The sequence below is a fragment of the Austrofundulus limnaeus genome, unplaced genomic scaffold (assembly GCF_001266775.1).
Source record: "Austrofundulus limnaeus strain Quisiro unplaced genomic scaffold, Austrofundulus_limnaeus-1.0 Scaffold32, whole genome shotgun sequence".
In the NCBI taxonomy this organism is placed as follows: Eukaryota; Metazoa; Chordata; class Actinopteri; order Cyprinodontiformes; family Rivulidae; genus Austrofundulus; species Austrofundulus limnaeus.
In genome coordinates, this window is record NW_013952434.1 from 1,267,837 (window position 1) to 1,284,849 (window position 17,013).

The following is a 17,013-nucleotide window of genomic DNA, read 5'->3' on the forward strand; positions in this document are numbered from 1 at the left end:
ATTTATGGTTTGATTTCTTTGTATGTATGGATCACTTGGGTTGTTACCAACATCTGGTGAAAATTTCATGTCATTAGCGCCTCTAGTAATATATTTACTGAGAAAAATGTTGACGTGTTCAATACTTATTTTACACGCTGTATCTTGTTTTTTTATGCACAGCAACAGCTCAAAGAAAGATCATGTATTCAGTTAAAAACAGGAGCATGTCTCAGACTGTCTGTCAGGTCAAAAGTTTAAAATGTCAAAAGCAATGTACACAATTTTCTATTACAGAGACAACCTTGAAAGAATTAGCACAACGTATTTAAAGATCGCAATTAAAAACCCACTGAGCAGATTTGCAAACCTGGAATCTTTTAATTTCCTCTGAAGGCTTCAAGCAGTGGTCAGTAGCCAGTAACATCTGACTATTGATCTGGATTTATAGTTAGGGTTACGTAAGTTCTAGTAAATGAGGCTGGGTTCGGACTTTGCGACCACTCTACCTTGTTGTTTTATTTGCCCAACCATCAGTCGATAAAGAACCTGATGTTTTAGACATTTGACCACCAGGACATGAGACATCCAGAGGCTCCTTGAGCATGGAGCCCTGCGGTATCTCCAGCACCACCACAGTGCACAACATCCCCCACCCCCAGAGTGGAGCAGAGGAGAGAACCCCCACCCCCACCCCCACCCCAGCCACAATGCAGAAGCCCCAGAAGCCATCACGTTACCAGTTGCTGGGCTGGCATTTCTCTGTCTCTGAGTTGTTTGCACTTTTTTAGGCAGCAGTTTTTTTCTGCTGGGGCAAACAAAGGTTTCTGTATTCAACATTTGCAGTAGAATGTAACTGCTTTGTCTCATGCTGATATAACTCACAGCAAATCAGAGTATATTGGATCAAAAGACAGCAGCCCTAACAGATTTTGTACTAAAAAAAAGTAAAACGTACAAGACCTTTTTACGAGTGATTTGTGCACCATCTAAACCCTCTCTGACCTTTATCCACACTGAAACCAATACAAAGAAAATGGGGAGGGTGAATGGGTCTGTTAGAGTGGCAACTGGTCATAAATTGCTTTTCTAAAACACCGACAGAACTTGAGCCAAACCCAAAACCTCCCTCCACCTGTTTACATAACAAGCAGGCCACACGCAACCTTTTTTTTTTCTAAAATGAAATAGAATAATTGATCACTGCTGTTTTTCCTGGCCTTAAAATAAAACAAAATAAAAAATTTCTTCGAGGAACAAAGAACAATTTTAAAGCAATTGAATGACCGTTCTTCATTTCCTATCTGGCAACCCTGTGCAGGAGTTTGCAAATTAGACAACACAGATTACAACTAAGGCAAAGTATTTCCTCTAAAATTTTGTTTTCTCAGCTGGTATGAATTTCCGTTTCACGTGACAAAGTACCCGGCTGTTGAACCAATGTCAGCCTCCGTTTGAGGCGAGGAGAGCTGAGGAGATTTGTGACGCCATTTTGCTAAGAACTACATGTGACATGTTTGGCATACTTTGTTTCTGACATTCAGAAAAAAAAAAACTAATGCCAGAACATGGTTTTATAGCTTAGCATTAAACAATATTAGTTTATGAATCATTAAAAATTCCACCTTTTCAGTTTTTGTCTCTTGTATGCTGTCAGAAAATATCTTCTGCAAATAGGAGTAACTATGTACAACTATCATTCTGTTCAGTTTCAACCCCCTTTTTTTAAAGCCCACAGTCAAGGAAACAAACGTATGCAGACAGGAAGGTGCAAAAACACACAGCTGTTAGTGTCAGTACTTGTCTTTTACTCAGAATAGATCAGATTCCAACAAGATAAAAAGTGTGCTGCTAGCATCAATATGTCTACTGTGTTTTGCCTGCATTCTTTACTGATCACAGTCACGACAGCCATGGTCCCGCAGGGTATGCACCTTAACCGGTCTCCTGATCAGGTTTTGTGTGGACAATGACAGTCTCCCAAACCAAGACAAAGAACCTGACATGTAGGACCAGTAGTTCAAAAAGTGCAATCTGGATCACAATTTTGTAATCACCCTTTTTTGCAGTCCAGGATGGCATAATCTTTTTTACTTTTATCCCTGTTGTTCAAAGAAAAATTGGATTGGATCAGACATATCCAGATCCAACATTTCAAGATGACCAAATCCTGATAATGAGCGCTCTAAATTAGACTGAGTGGCACCCTGAAGGCTAAAAATAACTGGTAGAACCACCAACATGAGGTCACTCAAAATATATTTATTGGAAGCAACCCATTGACATTTCAAGTGTTTAAAATTTAAAACTTGGAATATAAAAAATAAAAAACACACACATTGAGTTTTCTGTGGAAGGACCAAAAGTTTCAAGCTGTGCTTTCCCCAAAGATTTTGCAGCATTATGTTGTCCTTAAGCATGGCTTCAAAACAGAACGTCCCAGATGAAAGCCAGATGAAAGTGGACATAACAGCCAACACTCTCACAGGATGAGAGCGTAACTGGACCGACTGTACAGGAGAAGATTCAAGATGTGAAGAAATGCAAACAGTCAAAGCTTACAAAATTAGTTTTATTTGTGAATTATATCCAATGTTATTAAGAGTAATTGAATTAAGGAGTTGATCTTATTAGATGATGGAAGTAAATTAGAATCATGAAATGATTAAAAGATGATTAGAGTCATGTTGAATGAAAAGAGTATGAAGTCATGCATGCAGTAAATAATTAAACTGAAGAATACAACTCCAATGTATAATGAATTATGAAAACTGATGTATGTAAAGTAATATTGTTAAGTGTGTGGATAAGCAAACAACTGAAGTAGAAGAATCTTTATCATTCATTTGTTTAATAGTGAATAATGATGTTTAATGATGTTTAAATGTTAAACTCAAATGTGATGTAATGTAACTAGAGAAGGGAATGACTCAGTCATGGGGGAGCTTTGAGCAAAGAAGAGGGGGTATTTGGAGGAGGGATGTCATGATCAGGCTGGGTAGGGTAAGTGATAAATTTAACTAATGCAGCCTTTGACTGCACAGAACAAACTGTGTGCCTGAGAAGTGTTTTTTTTTATCATTCAAAATAAAATGTTTAACTCAAACAGAACACTTGTCATGTTTCAAATATAATAGTGTATATACTGTGTCTTTTTATTATCTTTTATGGTTATCTGTTTAGTTGAAGAAACAGTTAATCAATAAACTGTAATAAAATGTATTTTTTAATTTTACTGCAGTAAAATGTTTGTTGTATTGGCCTGTCAAGTTTAGATCCCCTCTTGAAGTTATGAGAAAAATAGTCTACCCACTGGTAGCAGAGCTCTGATTGGAAGCAAAAGTGAACGTGAAGTTCTGTTTGGGTCAGAATGATTACAACATCTGGTAATTTAATGATAGTTGAAGCACCTGGCACGCCTGGAGAATATTCATCTTGTTTTCACATAATTCATTACGTGTTTACTTAATTAAGATGAGACGCTGCGTTTTTGATATTGATGGACAAAGCGTTACAGCGTGTGGCTTCGATAAACAGTACAGTGCTACAGGTAGCTCCTTACAAGATGGCTGCCACAAATGTCGTCGCTTAGCGCCATCAGTGTCTGCTCCTTGCAGCTGCGAAAGGGAGGAGTCACCACGCGCACATAAATACAAGCTCTGGGAGCTAGGGGACGGTGTCACGGCAAGGAATGCAAGTGGGTCGGAGGGTGACTTTTAGCTGTGGTAGATGAGTTTGTTAGATAGTTTATGTGAAAGTCTTTTCTGGTTATAAAAGTTTGGTTCACAGCGCGCGAGCGTTGTCGACAATCATGGCGTGCAGCCTGTACTGTCAGGTGAGTGACTTTTCTCTCCCTTTAGCTTCTGCTGCATGTAATGTTATGGCTGTAGCGTTCATGGCTTTGTCTTGTTCGGTTTGGCTTCATCATGAAACCGCTAGTTAGGGCGCACTTTAACCCAGGAGTGTCTAGTCCTGGTCCTCCACACCCTGCATGTTTACAGGCTTCTCCAACTCATTTGGTTTGATTTGCATGGATGGGCGATGGCTTCTGCAGAACAACGGGTGGTRATTGAAACAACTAAATCAGGCTGGAGCTGATGGAAGGGGAAAAATAAACAAAATAAAAATGCAGGACGGTAGCTCTCGAGGACCAAGAGTGGTGCTTTCCCCCGCTTTCTCTCGTAAGCTTGAYATAATCAGGATGGCGGCGCACAAAGCAGAACTTTTAACAAAGTAAACCACAAAGTAGTTTAGTTTTATTGTTCGTCTGACACACCTGCCAGAACATGTTTCCTCAAAAATAAGTGCGTGACAAATTTTAGTGACTGTTCTGGAGACAGACACAACCTCACTAATTTTAATCTTTTTGGTAACAACAGAACTTCCCCCTTTTTTTTGTGTGTCTGTGTGTGAGAGATAACACAACTTATTTTTTTTTATTATTTTTCAGCCAACGCCCTCCAGCATGTTGAAATAATAAAACAAGAACACCAGTAACGAACACTCTCAATAATGAAGTACAAAGTATGACTAAATACTGTGGATGTTTATTTAGCAGAAGCAGAGGTGTAGCTGTGCCTCCTCCACTTCCTGTTCAAACTGTCTTCTTTTGAGTATCAAGCTTTCCCAACTAGCTGAGTACAACCTCATGAACATAAAAACAAACGTTTTTGACTAATTAGGAGTTAAAATTGTATATATTTAAAAAAAAAGTCCCCCCAGAAAAAAAGATTTGTCTTGTGTATCAGATGGTGATTATCTAACTCCTGTGTTTCAGTAGTTGTTAAAAAAACCAATATATGAATACGACAACATAACAAATCAGAATTTCTGTTCTGGCTTTTTTGTTTTCACCCCTGAATTTTCCAGTGTTCAATCTGCTTTTTGTGCTTCAGCAGCWGGGGACTCATTCTCTGAGGTTCTTCGGCCTCCATTTCTTAAGAGGAAGTCTTTTCACAGCTTGCTTACAAGGGTGCATGACAATGATCACATGATTTGCTACTCTTCTCACATGCTGAGGTGCTTTTCTTGTGCATCATCATGTTGTCGGAACTAGTTCTTGCAGTGTGTGTGTGTGATCTGTCAGAACTTTGTCAGTGTGCTTAGTTCATGTAAATTGGCTGCAGTGAGCTGATCTGAGAGCAGTGTGTCTCTAACCGTGTTTCCATCAAGGCTTTTTGATGCGCATTAAAAATGCGGAAAAAAAAAAGTCGGATGGAAACGGCAAAATTTAAAAAAAAAAAATCCTCAATTCGCTAAAGTTTTTATGCTCGCTTGAGGTGGTTTTTGGGTTTTTCGAAAAACACTTAATGCGGAAAAGGAGAGATGGAAACTGTCCGGTATTTTGACCTGAGACTTGATACACAACAACCCACCAGACATTAAACAAGAGACATCAGAGACTGAAACCAATTTAAAGATACACTTTGCAAAGGGAGAAGTTCAGAGTACTTAACTCAACTGTAGTCAAGTCCAGAGAAGTTCTGCCGCTCTGTGGCCGTGATCCACTTTTATTCACACACGTAGAAATTACATCACAATAAGTTGTCGAATCATAAGGCAGTTGCTATGTCATGTCATAAGCATAGAAGCCAATCAGAAGCTGGTTGCTGGGGGGCATGTAATTAGCTAGACAACAGAAAAACATTCTTACTGTGTTAGTCATACTTGTTTGTGCATTCTTTACTGGAAACTCGGGCGTGTTGGAAAATTTTGTGGTTAGACCGCTTGTCTAAACTCGTCCTTCTGGTTTTGCTTAGCAAGTTGTTTTGTTCTGCTTGCACGCTATGTTCCATTAAACCTAAAACACAAGTCATGTACTGAAACTTTATTTGGAACATAATAAAACCTTTTCAGAAACACTTTTGCCGAATAAGTTGTGACGTAGCGAACAKTTGTTACCTCTGATGCTGAAAGAGACCGTCTGAAAACGGCCAACCTTACAAATGTTCCTGAGAACTTGTGGGTGGGAGAGAGTTCACCTCAGCTCTGGTTGTGATGACTGGATGGGTGCTTATAAATATAAATAACKAGACTTGAAACGAGGAATCGTTCAAATTCAAATGGTGCTTAACCAAGACTGAGCCAAATCACAAGGTCAGGTTATACTTGGTGTTAATATTATAATTTTAAAGAACATATTTCGTTATATTTTGGTGGTTAAAGCCTGTAAATGTCTTGTCTTTATCCCTGCAATTTAAACAGGGTGTGTAATGGACGGGACTGAACTGGATTTATGATTTGGGTCTTGGGTAAAAAGTTTTCTGTTACTGATTTAATGAAGGCTCACAGCTGCCTGGCAACATACCTAAAACAGTAACTGTGGCCTGGGTGAGGCTGCTGTTTTTGTCCTGAGGAGAACAAAACGGTGAACAGCCAAAAACACTCAGGAGGAAAACCCTTTCAAAGAAAACAAAGGATATTGTTTTCATCCCTTCATGGGAAACGAATCCTTTTTAAAGAAAAGGAAATAAAGAGGCTTTCAGATGGGGGGCTGCTTGTCAGGTCTGATCCACTCAGCTGGTCTCTGAAGGAAGAAGAACAAAGCTTCTTCTCCCTCAACGCTTTTTATTTCACTTTTAAAATGACCTCATCCAAAATTACTTCACCCATCGCATGATCACGACTTTTCTCTTCCTACTGCCTAAAGCTGCACCATGACATCATCCTTTATTCAGTTACCTAATCAGATTTAATTATAACCATAGACTTTGTGGTGGACACAGTTATTGAAAATGCAGAAACACGTTGAAATAAATGCACAGGAGAAGAAGTCTGCGTGTATGGTCGACAATTATTTAATTCTGGGCAAACAATGAACAGAAAACAATCAAGAAGTCTGTCGAACGTGGCCACCATCATCAGATGGCAAACCAATGATATAACCTCATGTTAACACCATGTGACAATGTACAACCAATCACAATCCGCCTCATGTTACTATCAGCCAATGACAGCTCTCGGCTCAAAGAGTTAACATATCGCGCAAAAGAGAGGTCAGCCCGATGCTGGMGTCCTGACGTCTGGAACAAACAGATTAAGAGCCGACATAAGTGATCATAAGATATGAGCAGTGGACAGTGTCAAGGTGACACAGATATAAATAATTAGTCCATGACAGACTTAAATATAGATCACTAGACTGAGCCCCGCCCATACCGTCCATTGGTAGTGTCTGTGACAGCATGGAGGAGCAGAAACGGAGACCAAACAGAGCAACAGCTCACAGCCACCACGGCAAGCTGAACCGGATCTGTTTCACAGATTATCGGTCATGTTTTTACAATAAATTAATAATTATATTAATTTGATTCAACAATCATGTAAAACAGCAGATTTATACCAGGAAAAATATATAATTTTATAAGTAACAATGATCTAAACCAGACCTGAAGTCAGCCTGTAACTTAGACTTTACCTAGTAGTAAATTATATTTATTTCTTCTCACTGTCCATAAAAAATAAGAATATTTATATTTACCAGTCAACATTTWGAAAATGTTCTCTGGTTATAGGATGAAACTTGTCTCTATTAGCTAACCATCTTCTTAACAGGTCAGGTTCCTCTAACAGAAACCTAAAAATACTTACATTTATAATTTTTTACACTCTGTAGGTTTAAATATTAATCAGTGGACAAATCAGCTGTAATATTTAATAGTTTGTTAAATTGTACCATGCTTCAGCAGAGCTACACTCTGTATATATGCTCCACAAGCTAATATCTGCTAACTAGTTCAATGAATAACAGAGATTACATCGACTTTATAAGATTATTTTAATTTTAAACTGTTACATTATGTTCTGCTTAGATCACATTGAGCTAAATAAGATAAAATCTGCTGACTTGTTGTGAATTGAGACGTTTTCCTGTTTAACTTCTGTTAATAAACCCATAACACAAACAACTTTTCTGACATTATTTAAAACATTAGATTATATAAACTGTAAAATAATGTTCTGCTCAGATCACATTGAGCTAAATAAGATCAAATCTGCTGACTTGTGTTGTGAAATGAGACGTTTTCCTGTTTAACTTCTGTTAATAAACCCATAACAAACAACTTTTCTGACATTATTTAAAACATTAAATTATATAAACTGTAAAATATTAATAATAATTGGGTTAATATTATTAGTTTTTATGATTTCTACATCAGTCCTTTTTTTTCTGCTCTGTTGTCAACATGTACAGTAAAGGGAAATCCAGACTCTTGACCGTTTAGCGTTAGCCGTTAGCTTCACCAGCCGGTCACATGGTTTCTGAGCACTCCAGCTGTTCTATAGAACCTCCTTGATTATAACATCATTTAACATCATCACATTAACCAGACTTCACTTTTATCGTTAAACAAATCATACCACATAAATCATGAGCATCTTTCTACTTCATGTTTTTACATTTATCATCTTCAGTCATTGAACATATAGCCTTTATATTTTTTATCCAATACTCTCTTTACACACATTTTATCCTCCATTTGTTGATTACGGGTAAACATCAGGTTTATACTTTTTTCATTTAATCATTTACTGCATGCATGATTTCATACCCTTTTTTCCCCCCCATTCAACATGTTTCTAATTATCTTTTAATCCTTCCATGATTCTTCTTTATTCATTATTTCCATTATCAAATAGAATCAACCCTTTTTTAAAATTCAATTATTCTTAAAAGCATTGGTTATAATTCACAAACTTTAATTTGCAAAAGTTAAAACATAAAATTCTGTCTGCATTTCTCGCTTAATCTTCACACTATCTGTTTTTCTCTGCTGCCTGCAGTTTAAAGCTTTTAGTTCATTCTGATTCTGTTTGACTGCTGCTTTGAGTGATAGGGAGTTTCCAACACTTTTATCTTGTTACTTTTTACTTTTATCTCTTTTTTCTAATTCCCACCATAATACTTGTAATATCTGTTTCTATTGACAAACCTCCCTGTGAGTTTTAGCCATATCTACAAATAATGTGGTTGCCCAGGAAGTAAATTAGAAGCCGTAAGGTCCACACAAGGTTGAATACAGAAAACACTGCATGTGTATCAGCTCTCGGRAGCCACTGCTGTGCCATCCATCAAATCCCAGTAACCTCTTATCCAAAGATACTGAGACCTGGTGTTGGCTTGTGTAAATCTAGCAATGTGCTAACGTCTGTGGCTTCTTGCTGCATGCTATTGTTGTACCATTTCGAAGAATGCATGAACTTATCAGACAAGCAGATGTTTGTTTTATTTATTTATTTTTTGCCCACATTGGAATTTTATGGTGGTATACATGGAAATTGATATGAGCACCAGTAAAGTTTCTCAGGATATTATTTGTCTATTTCTTTTGATTTKCTATTGGGTCTTTCTGATGACCCAGATGGTTAAATTTGCTTGTTTTTTAATTTTTGTTTTGTAAACCTGACGAGGAACGTCTTGTTTACAATTAAAAAAACATTTCTATTTGAAAGTCAAATGTAAAAAGTGTTTTTTTTTTCCAAGTATATTCCCATTTTTCAGCTTTAATTTCCTTTTGGATAAACACTTTTTTTTTCTTTCTTTCAGAATTGGATATTTTATTTTTGAATGGCAGCAGAACAAATTTCGAGACAAAGTCGAGATGAGCTGCACTCCAATCAGCCACAGCATTAAAACCAACTGCTTTAATATTAGATTAGATTAGGCCTTTATTGTCATTGTACAGAGCATATTGCTCTGATAGCTTTATGTCTGAAACACTTTTCTGTGTAAAGAAGAGAAAATGGAAGTAGGTTATTTTAGAAGTTAGGTATGRTATGGTCAGGGCAGATATAAGATCCCTTCATACTCCATCTGAAGCAGTGAAATTCACTCATTGATATAGCTGGATGATGAAAAACGCACAATCAGAAGGGGTGAGGAAGAGGATTATAAATCATTTTAGAATTGTGAGTTTTAAAAATGGTCTTAATCTTGATATGGAATTAGTAGAATGTAAAGGGGTAAAATATTAACGTACGAATGGGGGAAGAACGGAGCGGGAGATCGACAGGCAGATTGGCGCAGCATCTGCTGTAAAGCGGGCGCTGTACCGGTCCGTCGTGGTGAAGAGAGAGCTGAGTCAGAAAGCGAAGCTCTCGATTTACCGGTCGATCTACGTTCCTACCCTCATCTATGGTCATGAGCTTTGGGTCATGACCGAAAGAACTAGGTCCCGGATACAAGAGGCCGAAATGAGTTTCCTCCGCAGGGTGGCTGGGCTCTCCCTTTTAGAGAGAGGGTGAGAAGCTCGGTCATCCGGGAGGGACTCGGAGTAGAGCCGCTGCTCCTCTACGTCGAGAGGAGCCAGTTGAGGTGGCTTGGGCATCTGGTAAGGATACCTCCTGGACGCCTCCCTGGTGAGGTATTCCGGGCACGTCCCACCGGGAGGAGGCCCCGAGGAAGACCCAGGACACGCTGGAGGGACTATGTCTCTCGGCTGGCCTGGGAACGCCTTGGAGTTCCCCTGGAGGAGCTGGAAGAAGTGGCTGGGGAGAGGGAGGTCTGGGCCTCCCTTCTGAAGCTGCTGCCCCCGCGACCTGACCCCRGATAGGTGGAAGAAGATGGATGGATGGATGGATGGAAAGGGGTAAAATAATCAAAATCAGAGCAAAATCAATTTAATCACTGAAGAAGTGATTTGATGCATGAAATTATTAATTCATGTGTTAATGGTGATTTTTATTATAAATTCTCCTGATTGTTTATTGTACTCAGAAAAAATCAATGAATTATGTCAATCTGATAAAGACAGATTGGAAATGTTTACAAGCTGCAACATAATCATTTGGGTGTGACGAGGAAGACTGCATTGTGTAACAAAGTTAAGTGCTTGGAAAGTGAAACTGTAGCTGAGATACTTGCAGGAAAAAGGGGAATGCGCCAAGATTGAGGGAAAGTGTTTGAAATTGGCCATAAGGGTGAGGACATAAGTAGCCTAACGCTCGGTTACAAGAAATGATAAAAAAGGAGGAAGCCCTTTTGAGGGAAACATTTCCACTTGACAGAAGGTCACAATTTTCCACTCCATTTGAATTAAAGCTTTAAACAAAAAAGGTGCTCACAGATGATGCAACTGCACCATCTCTGTCTGGCTAACAAATCTGATCTGTTCTGTGACCAGAYTTTCAACTCGTGTGAAGATTTTGCAAGCTTACAAAATTTATGTAGGTAAAAAGTTACGAACAGAGATTATGAAGACAACAGATGCTGCAGCTGTAAAATGGTTACCCACCTCTTCTAATCAAGCCTGCACAGCAATTACCRTATTTATTCAAGTATAATATGTAAAATTTATTCCATAAAATCATCCATAAAGTTGTGGGGTAGGATTATACTCGGAAAAATATTTTTATTTTATGTATTTTAACTGAAATATCGGCTTCATTCACAAAATGCCTGAGTCTGGAAATGAGACCGCGTCATAAAAAGCAGTTGAAATGAGCTTACCTCTGACACTCCTCTGTGCTTCAGAGCGAGATAGTAACAGATCCAGGCAGGCGACATGATGTGGAAAAAAAGTGGGGAAAGCATTCCTGCACCTTAGTAATGATAACAAACTAATGACATTAGCGTGTGACCGAGCCGCTGCTGGAACAACAATGAACACATGTTTGTCTGTAATGGCTGCCGTCTACCGGTGTTCTGAAAAAGTTTGTATCCCTGAAAGAAGTTTCCCCACCAGAGGGGGCGCTCCCGAGTAGGAAGTGATCTGCTTTTGACCCAGAAGATGGTCCAAATCTCATGCGAAGTCTGACTTTTTGTGTTGGCGCATCCTGGTGGGCTGTGTAAAAATGCCAGAATTCATATGATGCTCAAAATCATAGTTTGCTGATATATATTTGTTGTCAAAATACCTTTTAGTACATATGTTGTTAAAATGAAATGAACAGTCCAATGATCATTTTACTGATCTGTATAAAGACTGCAAAGGCTGAAAAATCTTGAAGTCTGTATGAAATTGGAGGTAGTTTGAGGATTAAATTTTAATGCTTTTTAAGCTCAAAAAAGGGGGCGGGTCGTATTATACATGAGATCATATTATACACGAATAAATACGGTAGTTAAGTGTCTTCCTCTGGCTTAAAAAAGTAAGCACACTGCTTTTACAAAGTTTATGAAATTTACATAACGTTAGGGATGGATCAGGAGCAGAGTTTTTCACAACAGCTGAAGCTGTAAAATCRCTATMCACCACCTCTATCCAAGCTGGTGTAATTTTTTTTATTCTTTGTGTCTTCCTCTGGATTCATAAAAATTGTGGTCATCCCAAACTAAATGGAGTACAACTGTGTTCATGGAGATGGGGCTTAAATGTTTAAGTGGACAAAAATGGTGGTTAAGAATGACAGACAAATGAGTATTCAGGACATTAGTGATTGCCATTTAGTGTGAGTGCACCATTGTTTAGACTGGTTGCATCATCAAATCAGCATCCTCAAATACAAAATCAATGGTTTATTAACTCAATAATTTAGTAACTCTGCAATGTATTTTAGTTATTTGACCTGGCAGTGATTTTRTGCTGTGGCTGTTGGCTGTTCAGCTCGCAAAAATATTTTAATATTTTTTTATTTTTATTTTTTCCAAATGGTTGAAAATGTTGGGCCTGTTGAATTGAGCACTACATACAATGATGTTCGATGTATTGGTAAAACTGTTAAAGTATTGTTACTGTATACATATTTTGATTAAATCTGTGTCAACATGAATGTATTTAAGTGGACATATCATGCATTTAAATCCACCCTTTTTTGCATTTAAACCATTCAGTTGTGGTCTATTGGAATGCTTTCATCTGAATTGTTRTTGTAGCTCCAGCTCTGTTCTAGGGATAGGAAAAATGGTATTGTGTACAATTTATCAGTAAAACTGTCACTTTGACTTTGCTATAACTGAAATTAGTGACACATGACATACTCTATATTGCCAAACGTATTTGCTCACCCATCAATATTATTGGAACCAGGTGTATAAAATTAAGCACCTTGGCATGCAGACTGTTTTTAGTAAAAACATTTGTGAAATAATGGGTCGCTCTCAGGAGTTCAGTGAGTTCCAGCGTGGAACTGTGATGGGATGCCACCTGTGCAACAAAACCAGTCATGAAATTTCCTCACTCCTRACTATTCCACAGTCAACTGTCAGCTGTATTATAAGAAAATGGAAGTGTTTGGGAATGACAACAACTCAGCCACAAAGTGGTGGGCCACGTAAACTGACGTAACGGAGTCAGCGGATGCTGAAGCTCAGTGCGAAGAGGACGGAGGTCGCAGACTCGATCACTACAGACCTCCAAACTTCATGTGGCCTCAAGAACCGCGTGCAGAAAGCTTCATGGAATGGGTTTCCATGGTCGAGCAGCTGCGTCCAAGCCATACATCACAAAGTGCAAAGCGTCGGATGCAGTGGTGTAAAGCACACCGCCACTGGACTGTAGAGCAGTGGAAGCATGTCCTTTGGAGTGATGGAGTGATGCTTCTCAATCTGGCAATCTGATGGACAAATCTGGGTKTGGCGGTTGCCAGGAGAACTGTACTTGTCTGACTACATTGTGCCAAGTGTAAAGTTTGGAGAAGGATCATGGTATGGTGTTGTTTTTCAGGAACTGAGCTTGGCCCCTTAGTGAAAGGAAAGGAACTCTGAATGCTTCAGCATACCAAGACATTTTGGAGAATTCCATAATCCCAACTTTGTGAGAACAGTTTGGAGCTGGCCCCTTCCTCTTCCAACATGACTGTGCACAAAGACATGGATGGTCTGGTGTGGATGAACTTGGCTGGCCTGCACAGAGTCCTGACTTCAACAGGATAGAGTGTCTTTGGGATGAATTAAAGTGGAGTTTGAGAGCCAGGCCGTCTGTCCAACATTAGTATGTGACCTCACCAATGCGCTTCTGGAAGAACGGTCAAAGATCCCCATAAACACACTGCTAAACCTTGTGGACAGCCTTCCCAGAAGAGCTGAAGCTATTCTAGTTGCAAAGGGTGGACCAACATCATGTTGAACCCTATGCTTAAGCTCGTATGTGAGTCAAGGCAGGTGAGCCAATACTTTTGCCAATATAGTGAATTTTGTCTGACACACACTATCAGGTGTATACAGTCCCCTCCAAAAGTATTGGAACAGCAAGTCAAATTCTCTTTTTTGTACACTGAAGATATTTAGGTTTAAGATCAAAAGATGAGCATGAGCAAGTTCAGATTGTTCCTGGTATTTACTTGCAGATGTGTTAAACAACTCAGCACATACCACCCTTTGTCTGAACCCACCCATTTTTTAAGTGAGAAAACTATTGGAACATATGACTGACAGGTATTTCTTTTTGACCAGGTGCTGCCTTTTTAATGTTGATTGTTCAACCATTAAATAGCTCTGCATGACTAGTCGTTTTGSCCTGGGTTTAAACCTATGAAGTAAGTTTTTCTTGTAAAAAGAGGATAAAACAACATGAAGACCAGAGAGCTGTCTATGGGAGAAAAGAAGGAAAATCAGAGCCATTGAACAAAACTTGGGCATAGCAACCCCATKTACTTGTTAATTCACCTGAAACACACACATAAACTGGAGTTCAAAAAAGACRGAAAATGTGAATGTCTGCTACATGCAAGAGCAATTATCCTATTAATTGGCATTGGTTAAATGCCACAATTTATCAATTTTTATGTCAATATTACCCAACTCTACCATGTAGTGAGGTACGTCTGAGAGCAACTTGTTTTGGTGCRGCCTCTTTAAATGCAAATCAGGCCCTTGGATAATTGAATGTCTATCAAACTTTTTAGTTACAAATTAAAAGATGTCAACAACAGAAGCCTTGTCCATCCAACCTTACACGTTTTAAGCCAGATTCTGACCAGAACAAGAGGAGAATGAAGACTATGAATCTGCAGAACCGTGAAGACTTTTTTTAAGCTGTTCTGCAGCAAACACTGACATTATTTTTCAAAATGTACAATTGGGGGAAAACTGAAAAGGTTGAAAAATGTGAATATAAACTTTGCAGCACTGGGATAGACTAAATTAAACTTTTCTGCACTACTAGACACTCCAAGTTCACAACAAAAAGTATTTAAAGGCCAAAAAAGTGGATTTTGCATGATATGTCCTTTAAGTGTTTACTTGCATCAAATGCTTTAGAGAACTATAGATAAAAAAAAAATTGGGTTGCTTTAAATTGTAGCATGGGCTTATTGTGAATTTTAGTGAGAATGTTTTAAAAGAAACTATAATTTTGGATCTGTCTTTTAAAGTTACTGTTGAATATTATAATTGTTTTGTCATCAAGAAAAGTTAATTCAAATAAGGAAAAACATTTTTACAACTGTTTTACTGGGTCATGTACTTGACATGAAATGTAGCGTTAAATGCAATTTTAATAGTGTCCTTTTTTTTTTTTTTTTTTTTACATTTTTTTCTTGTGTATTTTGATGTTCTGCTTAAAAATATTCCTTTGCTGACCCATTCAGATCTTGTGCATGATTTCTGCAGTGCATTGAAAAGCAATAAGTCCTGAAATGGTTTATGAAGACAGTGAATTTGAATCTTTGAGCTACTAACTCTCCCGCCAGCTTAGTGGGGTCCAAATGACCTAATGTCCTCCTGACCCCCACTTGATTAGGTGGTGGTTTGTGGGGGGGAGGGGTTGGTGTGGGGTCATTAGGTGGTGTTTGTGGGTGGCCTGGCTCGCTCCCCCAGAGGCATCCATGACTTTCACTTGCTAGCTTTGATAGCTGAGCTAAGACGGCGGTTCTTCAAGGAAGATTAGCAATTTTTTAAATTATCCAGGCAGACCTCTTTCATCAAGATGATACATTAACATGACATATTGAACTTTTTAAAATGTTTCTGACTGGTCAGTGTGTGTAGGAAGATAGGGCATTAGAGGGAAAACATGATAAAACCATGAGCAAAATGGAAACATTCAAAGTGCACCTAAAGTGACTGGAAAGCAAGAAGTTTGAAATGGTCACTTATTGTATTTACAACTGTTAGTGATTTAGATTTACTGAAATCAAAAGYAATTTCAATCAAAAACATGATGGAGTTTCACCCAGCCATTGGGTGAAAAGAATTATCTCAGATCAGTAGTCATTCCATATGCTGCAGTATTTTCAGATAAACTGAGGCTTTCAAACCCTCTAACACATTATGGCAAAAAAGTGGTTCACCCCAAAGATCTAGTTTCCTGGTACAAACAAAAATGTTAAGTGCCAAGAGGACTGTTACCATTTATACATTGTGGAAACAAAGCAGCCAGTGTTCAACAGGAGGGCCCAGCACAGAAGAGAAACATCAGGCCATGACTCTGCAGTTTCAGATGTCACAATAGCCTACCTCCCAACCTCAGATCCTTTTGCTTTAGGATTTGGCAAATGTTGTTGATAGGGTTGAGGTCAAATAAGGATGGGGCAGAGGGTATTCCTTGCAGCATTAGATGATGCATTGTCATGCATGAAGATGATTTTTGTTACAGACACCACGGTTTCTCTTTTTGTGTCATGGAAGAAAGTGATCAGTCAGAACCTCTACATACTTTACAGAGGTCATTTCCAGACGTTCAGGGACCCTAAGTGGGCCAACTATCACTCTCCCCATTATTTTGGCCTAAAACCTGACTCCCCCATCTCGTTGCTGATGTCACACTAGCCGATGTTGGCACATGATGGTCGACCACGAGCAATTCACTACTCCATCCATCTGGACCTTCCGGGGTTTCAAGCCATCAGTATATACAACTGTTTGAGAATTGGTCTTCATGCATTTCTGGACTCTCTAAATCCAATTTATTTGTCAAACCTTTCTCGTTGTGCCTTACCTGCACAAACCTGGGTGTGCTCTGAATTGGCAACAGATCTCTTAACAATGTGATGATCACATTTAATGTTTTTATGAAATGTTTAAGGTTTTCAAACCTTGTCCCAGGCATTGGAACTATTTCATGCTTTTTGACAACATAGAGATCCCTTTTTCTTTCTTATACATCTTTAATGGTTTCGATGTGGAACATCCTACTTTTAGTATCCCCCCCCCCC

General features: G+C 38.7%; 1 protein-coding gene across 3 annotated transcripts in view; it reads left to right on the forward strand.

Moving 5' to 3' along the window:
* Nucleotides 1-3,662: 3,662 nt before the first annotated feature.
* The window catches only part of LOC106515769 (uncharacterized), a 57,685-nt gene continuing 44,334 nt past the window's right edge, over nt 3,663-17,013 (forward strand). For all 3 annotated transcript variants that reach the window (XM_014005744.1, XM_014005745.1, XM_014005747.1), the window contains exon 1: nt 3,663-3,814. In XM_014005744.1, coding sequence (XP_013861198.1) covers nt 3,791-3,814 — 24 coding nt within the window. In that variant the 5' untranslated portion in view covers nt 3,663-3,790. The remainder of the gene's footprint in view (nt 3,815-17,013) is intronic.